This window comes from Canis lupus, chromosome 13 (genome assembly GCF_011100685.1).
Source record: "Canis lupus familiaris isolate Mischka breed German Shepherd chromosome 13, alternate assembly UU_Cfam_GSD_1.0, whole genome shotgun sequence".
NCBI lineage: Eukaryota > Metazoa > Chordata > Mammalia > Carnivora > Canidae > Canis > Canis lupus.
In genome coordinates, this window is record NC_049234.1 from 40,309,711 (window position 1) to 40,324,543 (window position 14,833).

Consider the following 14,833-nt stretch of genomic DNA (forward strand, 5'->3'; position numbering starts at 1 on the left):
TTCAATAGAGACGTCTTCACTGGATAATTTCAGAAAAATGGGAAGTGTTCTAGGGTTCTGTTAAAATTTTCTTCATGGTCCCTCTAGGAACGGGGCTAGGACTCCACACTGAACACACCCGCGATATCCACAGTCAGAAATCAACACTTAGGCCTCGAAAACATCCAACCTTCCTCTTGTTATTTAAATAGAAAGGAGATTATATGAGTTGATCACTGTGATGCTGGATGATGGGGACAAGGCGGGTCATTGTGCCATTTACTCTTACGTTTAATATTTTCCACAATAAAAAGCTTCAAAAAATTTTAAAAATAGGAGTTTACAGGATCACATACCACAATCCCCAAACTGAGAAAGCTACTCTAGAATTTGAAATTGCAAATATTAATTTTAAATGGGCAGTCTCAAATCCAGGAATTCCCCCGCAGGAGGAACCCTGGGCTAGCGTCAGGGGGGACGGGGTGGGGTGTTCACGCTCACTCCAGTCCAGGGGCCACTTCGCCAACAGGGCTTATGGCAGGGAGGCTCGTGGAAACAGTGGAGTAATTCTCACAGCCCTCCATCCCTCGACACCATACTCGATCTTACGACTTTCAAAAGCCAATATTTGAAGACTATTTAACAAAAAGAGGAGTTCTTGGTGAAGAACTGCAAAGACCTCTTCTAAAATGTCAAACCTTGTTGGCCAAAACCACTAATTCATCACTCTGTTAACAGGTGTGAGACAAAGGCATTTATCCATGAGCAGCTTTCACTATTCAGACACTATAGATGGAGAGGGAGAGAGAGAGAGTTGGGAGAGTAGTATCCTTTCTGCTCCTCCCAGCTTCCAGATTCTTATGAACATTTTGTCATTGGATAGAAAATGAAGAAAACAGCAGATTCAGATTGCCCCCAGGAAGCTCTCCAATGTTAACAGACTTCACTGAAAGCTCTCCGTAATCATTTCTGTCCTGGCCGGAGAGGTGAGATGGGCCACGGGGTGCTGCTGTGATGCTGCTCCCGTGGGGTCTCCCCCAGTCCCTACCTGATGTGATTTTTTTAATAATAAATTTATTTTTTATTGGTGTTCAATTTGCCAACATACAGAATAACAGCCAGTGCTCATCCTGTCAAGTGCCCCCCTCAGTGCCCGTCACCCATTCACTCCCACCCCCCGCCCTCCTCCCCTTCCACCACCCCTAGTTCATTTCCCAGAGTTAGGAGTCCTTATGTTCTGTCTCCCTTTCTGATATTTCCCACACATTTCTTCTCCCTTCCCTTCTATTCCCTTTCACTATTATTTATATTCCCCAAATGAGTGAGACCATATAATGTTTGTCCTTCTCTGATTGACTTACTTCACTCAGCATCATACCCTCCAGTTCCATCCATGTTGAAGCAAATGGTGGGTATTTGTCATTTCTAATGGCTGAGGAATATTCCATTGTATACATAAACCACGTCTTCTTTATCCATCATCTTTCGATGGACACCGAGGCTCCTTCCACAGTTTGGCTCTTGTGGACATTGCTGCTAGAAACATCGGGGTGCAGGTGTCCCGGCATTTCGTTGCATTTACCCCAAAGATACAGATGCAATGAAACGCCTACCTGACGTGATTATTGCAGAATTTTGTCAGCTGGGGCTGGTTGATGAGTATCGTCCGTACTTCCTCCTGGTCGGCCAGCGAGGTCTTCTCAGAGACATCATCGGTCTTCTCATAACCTGAAAGACAGACAGTCTCCTTATTCAATAAGAAACCACTATAAAAACACACTTCGCAACTACTTGGGATTCTTTTTTTTAATTTATTTTTAATTGGTGTTCAATTTACTAACATACAGAATAACCCTCAGTGCCCGTCAATACGTTAAAAGCTATATGCTTCCTCCCACCCCCGCCCACCTCGATTGGTGGTGTTTCTTTTATAACAAAAAAAAAAAAAAAAAAAAGGAAAAGCCCCACATCTGGTATTTCTACTAAATCTGAAAGGCAGCATTTAATAGTCATGTAGAACCAACCATTTCACAAACAGTAACATCCTTCCTTTTGCAATTTTTCTCATCGTTTGCCCATAAATGTTCCACCAACTTCCCTCCGTTCTGCGAGGCTATATCCGAAAGCAACAAACAATTGTGAACCAGTTGCCACTGCAGTTCCTGCAATGGAAGAGGAGGTTGCGTTGCAGCCTCTTGCGTGGCAGAGGAGGTTGATAAGACAGGGGTAATTTAAAATATATTTTTAAAACTTAAGTTTACACATGTAACGCCTCTCTAGTGTTTGGTTTTGTTTTCCTTCTCGCGCGAAGACCGAGAAAGACCGGTAAACGTTAAGGTTTACATAGGCCACTGCCACGCTGCGCTGTGACCACAGCCCACGATCCTATTAATCTTTCTGCTAATTACGATTTATCTTTACAATGAATTTTAAATTTCCTGAGGCCATCTCAAGATCATTCTAACAACGCAGCAGATTCTGGCAACTTCCATGGGGTAACCTCTTGTCCCCGTGTGGATAACGCTTTTTAAAAATACGAGTTCCAGAAGAACGGGGGGAAAAGAAAAAAAAGAAAAAGTGAACTGCTTATTATACTGTCCAGTGAGAATTAAGTGAGACCAGATTAAATCCGTCCCTAGCCCTTTCCTTGAAGGGCCACCAACAGGACCCCCTATGAGATGCTCACTTTTCTTCTTATCCAGCCAAGCCAACACCTCCCCCAGGGGCTGCGCACCCCTGACAGCTCCTCTGGAACACCCTGGGGGGCTCAGTCGGGGTCCCCAGGGGGCCCACAGCCCCCTGCACCTCCTCTCCTCCCCAGTGAATGCTTGGTGCAGGTGCCGCAAAGCGGGGCTCCCGAGGCCACGGGGGACCCCCCTTCCCCACCTTCCCAATACCTGCACCAAGGAGCAGCAGGGACCCAGGAAACGTTTACTGAGTAAAAATCAAGTGACAAAGGAGTGGCTATTCAGTCGGGGGGGTTTTTCTTTTCCCGAAGGCAAGTAAATTCCTCCCCACCCAACGATAAGGACACTAGTGACAGCCAAGGGCTGGTCACCACCTGGGGGGTTTCGCCTGCTGAAACCAGTTAGTCCCTTAGGCCTAGAGGTGGGGACAGTGCAGCCCTGTCCTGGGCAGGTGAGGGCAGGCCCCGTAAGGTGGAGGAGGGGGAGAGGGGTGCTGTGCTGAGCAGCCCGGCCGGACCTGGGGAGACCTCTTGGGCGCGTGCAGAAGTCTGGGACAGCCCTCGGCTTGGTGGCGTCACTCTGGAGCCCTGGCCTATCCGCTCTGCAGTTACAGACCCACTGGCAGTGATGCCTGTGGTCACACGGTTAATGATTATCTTTTACTCTTACAAACTTCCCTCTCCCCTAGTTTTACATCATCAGAATTCTATGTATGGACTGTCACAGACTGGACGTTCGTGGCTTCCCCAAATTCATGCATAAACGTGTAGTTCCCAAGCTGGGGGTGTTCGGAGGTGGGGTATTTGGGGGCTGATTAGGTCATGAAGGTGGAACCCTCATAAATGGGATTAGTGTCCTTATTATAGAAGAGACCTTAGAGGTCCCCTGTCCCTTCCACCAGGTGAGGACACGGTGAGATGGACGTGGGCCCTCAGGGGAGAGTGGGTCTGCTGGTGCCTTGCTCTTGGACTTCCCAGGTTCCAGAGCTGTGAGGGATGCATCCCTGTTGTTTGTGGCCCACCCAGTCTACGGAACTCTGCGACAGCTGCCCCAATGGACTAAGACATGGGACACCACATAGAGGGATATAAATTTCTTTTTTTTTAATTTCTTAAAAATCTTTTTTTTTTAATTCATTTATTTATTCATGAGAGATACAGAGAGATAGAGGCAGAGACACAGGCAGAGGGAGAGGCAGGCTCCATGCAGGGAGCCCAACTGGGACTCGATCCCGGGACCCCGGGGTCATGCCCTGGGCCAAAGGCAGGCGCTAAACTGCTGAGCCACCCAGGCTGCCCGTAATTTCTTAAAAATCTTTTATGAGATTTTCCTTAGTGATAGCACAAAATTCATCATATACTGTTTCTGGCATCTCGACTGGACAGAGATCCTTAGGAAAGAAATAGTTCTCTGCTCTGAACTGATGCCCGTCACATTGTATTTAGTTGATGTGGCTGGACTTTTGAGGGCCTGGCCTTTGGTTCTTAGCTGAAGAGTCACACTGGGGTCTCCAATGCTGCCAGGTGGCACCTGACATCACACCTCCCCCTCACATCCTAACGTGTATTCAAGAATATCTATATAAAATCTTTAGAAAAAAAAAAAAGGGGGGGGATTCCTGGGTGGCTCAGTGGTTTGGCCCCTGCCTTCGGCCCAGGGTGTGATCCTGGGGTCCCGGGATCGAGTCCCGCATCGGGCTCCCTGCAGGGAGCCTGCCTCTCCCTCTGCCTGGGTCTCTGCCTCTCTCTCTGTGTTTCTCATGAATAAATGAATAAAGTCTTTAAAAAAAAAAAAAGAATATCTATGAAGCAAAGGAATCTCCTGAGACAAAGGGGTTAGAATCGACCCCCCCTCCCCCGCCTTAAATGGGAGAGTCATTAAAACAATCCTAATAGACCAGTAGGGCCCTAACCCAGGTCTGAACATAAAGAGCCTCGAAAGAAAAAAAAGTTGCCAAAATTAGGGGGAAAGTCTAGACTGGTGACCCTGTCTTGTCCAGTAGGGGGGCTGGATGGCGCTGAGCACGGGACAGTGCAGATGCCACAGGCCTGGGGCGTTCGGGTACTAGAGACCAGCGTGTTGGCAAGCTGGCGCACGTGCGGCTGTGTACACGGAGCTGAACCCCTGGGGCTCAGGCGGCGGGATGCCGGGGCCGGGTGGGACACTGGATGGGGCGGGGGGGGGGTCTAGCTGCAGGCGCAGAGAAGGGGGCCACCAGGGCTCGACCCCGACCGCCCTCCCGAGCGAGCCGTCTCCAAGGTGACGCCCGGAACTGATCCGCCAACAGGGCCTCGCCCTCAACCCCGCAGGCCCGGAGCAGGACGGCGCTCGGCGCTCCCCGTGGCTTGGGCTTCCGGAGGAGGCAGAAAGCCAGCCCGTCTCCCGCTGCCCCCCAAGTTCTGGCGGGGCACCCCAACGTGGCCCCGGGTGGCGACCTGCAGCGCCGTGACAGACACCCCCGGCCCACCCCTTCATTCTGGGTTCTCCGGGAGAACCAGGCAAGCGTTCGCCCCGGCGCCCACTCGGCCGTCTGACCCCGCGGCGGCGGCCCCGCTCGCCTCACCTGTCAGTGTGACAGGCTGGAGGGGCCGAGGACGCAGTGGCGCGGTGGCTCCGCGGCGCAGGGGACGGAGCCGGAGCCACCCTGCTCGTCTCTCCGGCGTCTGCCAAGTGGTGGAAGCAGCCGGCAGCAGCCCCATCTCCTGAAATCCACTGCTCTGCGCGGTTTTCTTGACGTGAATGAGGAGAAGACCCTTTGTCCTTTGTGCGACAGGACAGACAGCGACGGGCAGCTCGGGATGGCAGGTGCCACGAAGACGCCGTCTGCTCAGTCACCACCCCCCGCAGGGAAGCATCTGTCTCCCAAGCACCTGTCCCCCGAGCACCGCTGTTCCCCGAGCACCTGTCCCCCAAGCACCTGTCCCCCGAGCACCGCTGTCCCCCGAGCACCTGTCCCCCGAGCATCTGTCCCCCGAGCACCTGTCCCCCGAGCACCGCTGTTCCCCGAGCACCTGTCCCCCAAGCACCTGTCCCCCAAGCACCTGTCCCCCGAGCACCGCTGTTCCCCGAGCACCTGTCCCCCGAGCACCTGTCCCCCAAGCACTGCTGTCCCCCGAGCACCTCTGTCCCCCGAGCACCTGTCCCCCGAGCACCTGTCCCCCGAGCACCGCTGTCCCGAGCACCTCTCCCCCGAGCACCACTGTCCCCCGAGCACCTCTCCCCCAAGCACCTGTCCCCCGAGCACCCGAGCACCTGTCCCCCGAGCACCGCTGTCCCCCGAGCACCGGTCCCCCGAGCACCGCAGTCCCCCAAGCACCTGTCTCCAAGCACCACTGTCCCCCGAGCACCTGTCCCCCGAGCACTGCAGTCCCCCGAGCACCTGTCCCCCGAGCACCTCTGTCCCCCGAGCACCTGTCCCCCGAGCACCGCTGTTCCCCGAGCACCTGTCCCCCGAGCACCTGTTCCCCGAGCACCGCTGTCCCCGCTGCGCCTGACGAGAGGGTGCTCAGAGCTGCTGCTGAGCGGAGTCCGAGCGTGGGCGAGGCCGGGCTCCCCCCGGGCCAAGCTCTGCAGCCCTGCGTCCCCGCGGCCGAGGGCCCGATGCTGCTTCTGGACTTCGGAGGGGCCGAGGGGCCCACTGGCTCCTCCACCCCGACTCGGTGCAGCGTGAAGCTGCGGGGCTGGGGCGGGCTGGGCGCTCCCGCTGCCCAAGGCCTCGCCGCCCGCGCTGTGCTCGGCCCTCGCGACGCACCAGGCGGGCACACAGGGCCCCGGCCTTCCCGGGCAGCTCCCAAACCCCGAGGCGCCGCTGCCTGCCGGCGCCAGGAGGAGGGCGGTGGCGCAGCACTCGTGCAGAGCAACAACCAAATCAAAGACAATCGAGATCTCCCGACTGGTGCCGGCGGCTGCGACACGGCGACGGCCGCCTCCTGTGACCTGCAGCGGCCCGGCGCTCCGCGCGTGACGAGGGAAGCGGCAACTGTCCCCTGACCCCGGCAGCCACCTGGACCCACCAGCGGCCCGCAAGCGAGCCGAGCCACCCTCCCCGTCACACGCGTGCTCACGCGCCTTAGACAAGACGCTCAACAATTACTGACGTGAGGACTTCGAGGCCTTTTCACACCGTTACAGCCCAAGCATCATCTTCCAAATTCTTCTTTTGCTCGTCACGAATATCACGACCTACTCTGGCCAACCGTTCCTTCCTTCCTTCATTCATTCAGTCAACACCCCCTTTTTTTTTTCGCTTTTCTGTAATGAATTTTCTGCAGTTCTGAAGCTCTGATCCTTTAAGACACACAGTATTACAAACAATTCAAACTTTTTTTTTATGCTGACATCATATTTCGAGACTTAGCACAGCCACCTCGTAACTTCTCTTAGGGCACGAGCCGCGTCTTATGCAGACCCGTGTCCCCGGAGCACTTCCTGCCACATGCACAGGAGACACGGGAGATACTTGCTAAGCGTGTGAGGGCATGAATTCGAGGCTCGCCGCTGTCAGTATCGGGGGCTCTGAACGCAAAGAGTGCCCAGAGACCTCATCGGTTCCTTTGACAATCAGTCCCTCATTCATCATAGGGCGCGCCTCATTTAGGTTTCCTGAAAGAATAAAATGCAATGACTTTGGGGCAGTCGACACCTTTCAACAGGAAGTGCCTCCTGTGTCCCAGGCTTTTGTAAGAAAAACCCCGAGGACCGGCAGACAAGACAGTCACAGACCCCGGCAAGTGCGAGGAAACCGAAACACGCGGGGGACCGGAAGCCGGACAGAAAGGTCCCTATGCCTCAGTCTCACCAGCTCTACGACGGAGACGACAGCCGCGTCTGCCCCTAACGGGGGGCACGAGGCCCCGGGAGTTAGTGAATGTGGCACACGGGGCCCGGCGCAGGGTCGGGGCTCCCTGCAGGCCGCCTGTCCCCACTGTGGCCGCCCGCGCCCGGGCAAGGCCGCCGCGAGGACACGCCGAGTGGGGACCTCAGGGAGGAATTCCAGAAGGGACGGTGCAAACCCGGCAGGGGACGAGCGGGACAGAGCCCTCCGGCTGCCATTTGCAAGCGCACGAGGATCAGTGCTGTGACCTTATTGGGGTGCATCCAATAAGGAAGGGCAGGGCCACATCAGGAAAACAAGAAGAAACTTGGATTGACACCCTTTATGCGGCCGGAATCCACCGCCGAGTTCTAGGCGGGAAGAGCACTTCGAGGCTCCTGTGATAATGGCCCTGGTGAGCCAGTGGGGACGGAGTCGAAATGGATGTCCACACGATGGGCTTTTTTTGGGTGGGGAGGGGGAGCTGCTCTGACCCTACAGCCTCTCCGTGCCCAGCGCTACCAGGCCACCGCTGTGCGACGCCACGCACCCCCACGGACTGGTGCTGCTCTGAGCCACAGCCAAGGCTTGAGGGAAATTCGGGATTTTAAATGCAACAGATAATTAACCACTTAATGGAATTCTCTTTCCAGTCAGCCAATCCTATCCTTAAAAACCACGCATCTTTTTCTTTTTGTAACATCCCAATCAATAATAATGCAAACTCAAGGTGTAGTCAAGGAAGGCGTTCTAGAAAGGTCTCTCAACTGCGGAGTGAGACACGCCAGTTGGGAGCTACGGTTGCCTCAGGCAGGTTACTTAACTCGAGCTGCCGACCTTGTTTCACAGGTTTTTGTGGGGATTAAATGAAATAATGCAGGTGCACAAAGTACTTGGGACAGAGCCCGGCTCCTCCTGCACCTATAAAAACTCTAGCTATTATTTTCATTACTGTAAGCAGAAGGGGAGACAGTGGGGAAAGGAACAGGCTTTATGGTCAGGTCTGTATACACATTTGCACATGACACTGTGCAAATTATTTTATGTTCTGAGCCTCAGTGTCCTCATGCATAAAACAATGATTAAAAGGATCAAATGACATTAGGTGAGCAATGTAGCACAATACTTGTCGTTCATACAGTTCCCGTCAGCCTGCCCTCTATCCAGATACGCTAATCTCCCCTTCAAAATACTCGAGATGACGAAAACAAGTCTTCAAGACACTGATGCAGGTATTAATATTTGTAAAATGTTTGGAAAATATTTAATTAAGGTTGTGACCGGTGACTAGATCTAGACAGTAAAATGATGGATTTTCCCTTACGATTTTTATAAATCAATATTAAATCAGTAAATGTTTTCCCTCAAATTGTCATCTGTGTGGGGGGTTATGCAACAAAAAAGCAGGGGTGGGTAGGTGGGAGGGAGAAGAGAACAAAATACAAAGTCATTCTGTTGCCTGGTAATACGGTTACAGAACCACTGAGTTTCTGCAGACCCAACTTTATTGCAATTATAAGCAAGGCTAAAGCAGGAATCAGCGTATCTATTACATTACCTCCTAACATATTCGGGAGAGTCCAATTGTGTGTCCTTTTGCTCAGTGGTCTCCAATATTAGACATTAAAGAGGTCACAGTCATTGCTCATGGTTTTTGACACAGAATGAGGTCATCAGGCAAACAGTCGTGCTTGCAACAGTCATGGAATCTAATAAAAGATTAACTGGAAAACTAGCCAGAGACTTCAGAGGCACAAAGTGAGAACTCGGTGTGATTAAAGTGAGGGGCTCTTATTAAGAAATCATAAGCATCATCCTTTCCAAAATTTCACTGTTTCTGTGTTCTGATTAAAATAACAATTAGAAGGCCTCACGTAACAGGGTTTTTGTTTTTGTCTTAGCTCAAGTTTCTGGAACAAAGCAATCTTTAGCTAAGTATAATTTATAGGTCTGTATTTATTTTGTTTTCACTGGTATCTTACCACATAGTTTATTTCATTAGAAATATCGAGGCAAAAAAATATATATATATCGAGGCAGTTACCAGAGCTGCAAGAGAGATTTGCAATCCCGTATCCTGCATTGTCAGAGCAGGACAGTGATTTCAAATGTTCAATTGTGAGCTTGACAGCAGCTGCTTAGAGAGGGCACAAAAGGAAGAAACCACCACTCTGGAAAACAATGAACTGGGTGCTTTAAGGGTTAAGACTCACACTACGTTTTCAAAGAAGGCATTGAAGAAATCAAACAACTTTGAAAGTATGGAAATTAAACAGAAACTATTTAGTATCTCAAATTTCTAGCCCGTGACTACAACAGCCAGAAGGGAAATTAAATTTTCAATTGCATCACTGTGCCTTCCTATGCAGGGTGTTGATTTAGGCTCAGCGCAGTGGACATCTGCTGCTCATTTCAGCTCAGCATCTGCTTCTCCCGAAAAATCCTGTGCTTTTCTTTGGAGAACTCGCCTTCCCCAACTGCAGGCAGCCCTCAGGGACTGAAGGATCAAGACACTATTCTGATTTTTGACTTAAAGCTGGGGGACAGGATCCACGGTAAACTAATCACAGTCGATCTGCAGCCTGGACATAGGAGCACAGATAAGACTGGCCTGAACTAATCGCCTATTAGTCAAGCTGTCCTGGATCATCTTTGATCTTCCTGTAAAGCTTCTCGTTTTGATTCTAGGAACTACTCTCCCTAAAGAATATGCTCAGCTTCCATATTAGGGAATTTTATTTTATTTTATTTTATTTTATTTTATTTTATTTTATTTTATTTATTTATTTATTTATTTATTTTTTATTTTTTGGTTATTTTGTTATATTAGGGAATTTTAGCAGAGGCACTTCTGTCCTTTGCTGGAAGTTCTCCCCCAATGCCCATCTAATGTAGGATATCGACACCATACCTGGTCCAGGCCACCAATCACTAGCTAACTTCCCTGCTCTTCTCTGCATGGAACGAGGACCTGGAACCATAATGCAACCACCCTGCCCCACAAAATCAGCAGACTGCCTAGAACCTTCCCCAACTGGCCCTACTTGCTAGACCAGATCTCCTCTGATGTTAACAGCTGCCCTAACCAAGCCCTGAGTCCAGCACATTCTGAACTAACGATGTGTTTCAGCCTAAGGAATCAGCACAACGGCCAAAAGCTTTCCACATCCCTAGCTTCCTCTCCTTCACTTTCTTGTTCATGCAAATGGGAAGGTAGCTCATGACCCTCAAGACCAACTGAGTGATAACTGATAACAAAATGTTGTAACAAAGGACATCCACTTACCCCAGTGATTTAAAACATGGTTACCTGCTTCAAAACAAATTGGTTGTTTTCATCTTACAGAAGGGTTCACTTCTTTTTTTAAAGAATTCTTCTCAAATGATGAAGATAAGGAAATTCTGTCTCGTGGAGAACTGCTCGTGGTCAGAGAGCCAGTGAGTACCATAGCTAAGACAATGGACACTGACTAAGGACCAACCTAGCTCCAACACTGATGAATGCATTCGTTCATGCAACAATTAAGCTTGACCTAACTTCTAACTCTATTTTTTCTCTACTGGGCTTAATAGGTTTTCCACCCATAAACGTCTCCTACCCTCATGGCCTTGTTAGATGCTACTTAGATGTTAAAGCACTCTCGCTGACCATTCTTATTTGAAGTGTCACCTACAAAAGTTTTCAATATATAGTGGTCTTTTGACCACTCTGATACTAATCTTTTGATCTATACACTTGCACATAGGAACTAAGAATAATCATAGGTGTTAGAGATATACCGAACTTACGCACTGAGACAGGACAGGCATACGGGCACAGGTCAGGTATGTTACTCTAATATGGGGAAGTGACAAAGAACATTTCAGGAAAGTCTCCTGCATGTAATAAATGTTCTCTACATTTTCTATTTTAATATCAGGCATCCAAAAACTCCCAGAAGTTCTGTGCCTACCCTGATACCCACTAATACATTCTATCAGGACCTGTCATACAATACATGATAAACGGTATTTTCCTTTAAGTGTCTTTGTGGGAACTGATCTAAAAATAAACAAGTACGAAACCACACAGACAGTATTTCTTATCTAGAACAGGAAAAAAATGGCTTAATACTTCCTGAACTCATGCTGAACTGCAGCAAGCTCCAAAACTAGTACTATGAACTGTAATGGTGGACACTAAAAAAAAAAAAAAAAAAGTATTCCTGACATTAGGAAGAAAGGCTATCCTTCAACAGTATCACACGAAAATCGATGGCATGCCTGGTGTTGAACCTCACACATGGTAAGCACTCAATTTCCTTGGCTGCCAGCCTTGGATATTAACCTAGAAAAAATAATCATCTTGGGCATGCTTAATTGCTAGAAATAATAATAGAAATTTTGATTAATGCCAAATCATGCTCAACAGGAAAGGAAGAAGAACAATAAAAGATGGAAGGAATCTAATGACATCTCCCCGGGAAGAGCCCACAGATCATTCGGTCAGATAAAAGAAAGAAATTGTATGTTCCCAATATAGATTTAAAAATTGGCCCAGAAACAGACTGCATTAGCAATGAGGGGTTTCAACTGCCAGACATCTACCAGGCATCTCCTCAAAGTCTCAATTAGCTAAAAGCACCACTGACTTGGCATCAAATTCATCTCTGAGAAGATGCAGGAAACAGATGAGGAATTGCTACCATGGACTGGACTGGACCCTAATCAATGTGAAAGGGATAAAGTGCACACAAATTTGTAGAAAACACAACTGTATCAGAGAGCTTCTGACGGGCAAAAGGGGAATACCACACTAAGCCACACATGGGTTCTAGAATTTGGAAGGACACACCTTCAAGTTGTTATCAAGACCTAGAAAGGGCAGGAGTCCAGAAGGCTGTCTAAAGCAACGAGCTGGGGCTCCTGGGTGGCTCAGTCGGTTAGGCATCTGCCTTCAGCTCAAATTGTGATTTGAGGGTTCTGAGACTGAGCCCCAAGTAGGGCTCCCTGCTCAGGGGCAGTCTGCTTCCCCCTCTCCCTCTGCCCTCCCCTCTTGCTCACTCTCAAATAAATAAATAAATAAATAAATATATAAATAAATAAATAAAATCCTAAAAAAAAAACAGCACCATGCTGACCAACTGTGAAAGGTCCTGATGAGGGGACAAGAGAGGCGTCTTCATAGAGACCAGTGCTCCTGCACACATAAAAGATGACAAACAAGATAATGCAAAAGGCTGGAAATTGGCTCACAGGTTTGAGAGCAAATAATAACAGATGCACGCACATCTGAGAAGGAAGGAAAGATGTTTTACACAACATTAGAGATTACGGAAGTGTTCTCTTCTTTCCATTTGGAGCACAAGGAATCGCTGGGATAGGTCTGCTGCCTGCAACTGATGGTATAATGTAACAGATAATAAAATAAAAACAGAACGTCTCAACTCCACTCCATTCTTTATCTAGGGTAATTGACTTAAGACTTTCTTAGACAAGGGATCCCTGGGTGGCTCAGCAGTTTATCGCCTGCCTTTGGCCCAGGGCGTGATCCTGGAGTCCCGGGATCGAGTCCCACATCATCAGGCTCCCAGCATAGAGCCTGCTTCTCCCTCCTCCTGTGTCTCTGCCTCTCTCTCTCTCTCTCTATAGTAAATAAGTAAGTAAGTAAGTAAGTAAATAAATAAATAAATCTATCTTAAAAAAAAAGACTTTCTTAGAAAAGTTAGAACAAACATTTGTTGGAGGAACTAAAGCATGAATGAAAGTAGGGGCTCGCACCTAACTGCTCTAAATGGACTCGTATCGTGTAGCATACCCATGTCTGGATCTACACACAGACACACACACACATATATCTTCAAACCTACAGAACTGTGAGAACCTGCAGAATCATGAAGTGAATTGTCACTAATCTCAGAAGAACCATCGTGAGTGAGAGGGGTTCCAAAGGTTGGAGGCAAGAAACTACTGTCCCGGCGCTCTAAGAGGAAAGAAAAGGAATCCTGTGCATTAGAAACTGTGAATGAACATAGTCTACAGAAGTGTTTTCAGAGCTCACAGACTTATATAATGGGAACTACAATTTCTAAAGGATTTACGGTAAAAACCTGAAAATAACTCAAAGTCAAAAACAACACTCCCTTGAGTATTGAGGATTCGGTTAACATTGAATAGGACCTTCACTATTTTAAAAGTGGTGTTTCTCATAACGCAGGATATAAAGTCAGAGATTAAAAAAAAAAAAGAGAGAGTGGTTTAAAGAAAGGAGGTGATCGTCAGGGACCAGCAAGCCTCCAAAGACTTGCCTTTTTTGGAAATAGAGCCTTTCAGGGTGTCTGGGTGGTTCGGCTGGTTAAGCCTTCGGCTGCAGGGTCCTGGGATCAAGCCCTGCACTGGGCTCCCGGCTCAGCAGGGAATCTACTTTGTCCTCTCCCTCTCCCTTACTTGTGCCTGTGTGCGTGCACATGCGTGCTCTCTCTCTCTCTCAGATAAAATCTTTAAAAAATAAAATAAAATAGAGCCTTTAGCATTGAATTCCAACAAGGCTTTCAGCTAAGCCCTATTCTTTTAGACAGAGGCACCTGATTCCACAATAATGTAACGGCGTGGGTTCTTAACTAGTTGATTAACATCCACAGACAGGGCTCGCAGGAGAGGTTTCCTTCACCTGCCCACCCCTACCTGCCTGCAAGTCCTTCTGAAGAGCTTACCCTGAGACACCTTGGCTCCTGCCCCTCTAATCCTCTCCTGACCTATAACCTCAGCCTGGGGTGTCACGGTTAACACGGGGCACCTGACCAGCTAGGCCAATCTGATTCCCTTCTAGGAATTGTGGGGCTTGCGGTCCAGAGACATAGGCAGGCAGACCCAGCATTGAGGAGGGACCTTCACAGACAGTGAGGCTGGAGGGGGCCAAAGGTATGAAGTAGGAAATGAAGTGAGGAAAACAACAAAACAAACAGGACAATATTGTACAGAGTGAGTGACCCCCAAAGACTGAGTCCCATGATTCTCTGCTGTGATACAGAAGGATCCCCTGGACAGATGAAATGAGTAAGTAACTTCTAGAGGGCCAGACTGCCTGGATTCCAATGACAGGATAAGGACACTCAAGGCATCACTAATAAATGTACTAAAGGCATTAAAGCATCAGAATTCGAGGTTTAGGGAGCTTGGATGAATTGAAGGTCCTCTACTAAGACCTAAACAAAACCACCAACTGTGCAAATACAAGATGGGGGACATTTGGCCCAGCAAAACGTGGAGCAAATAAAAGCTTTCTTGCTTTTATTGCTTTCTTAGCAAGAAAGCACTTGCTAGGAATTCGACTTGGCTGAGAACGGAATGAGCTATTTTACAAGGGGGCACGATT

General features: G+C 49.0%; 1 protein-coding gene across 5 annotated transcripts in view; it reads right to left on the bottom strand.

Moving 5' to 3' along the window:
• The window catches only part of ATP8A1 (ATPase phospholipid transporting 8A1), a 224,355-nt gene that overhangs the window by 188,072 nt on the left and 21,450 nt on the right, over positions 1-14,833 (bottom strand). For 2 of the 5 annotated variants that reach the window (XM_038555963.1, XM_038555961.1), the window contains one exon: positions 1,593-1,707. In XM_038555963.1, coding sequence (XP_038411891.1) covers positions 1,593-1,707 — 115 coding nt within the window. Of the gene's footprint in view, positions 1-1,592; positions 1,708-5,229; positions 5,472-6,124; positions 6,352-14,833 lie in introns of those variants that run through there. The other 3 variants (XM_038555959.1, XM_038555960.1, XM_038555962.1) reach the window with 3 other exon arrangements.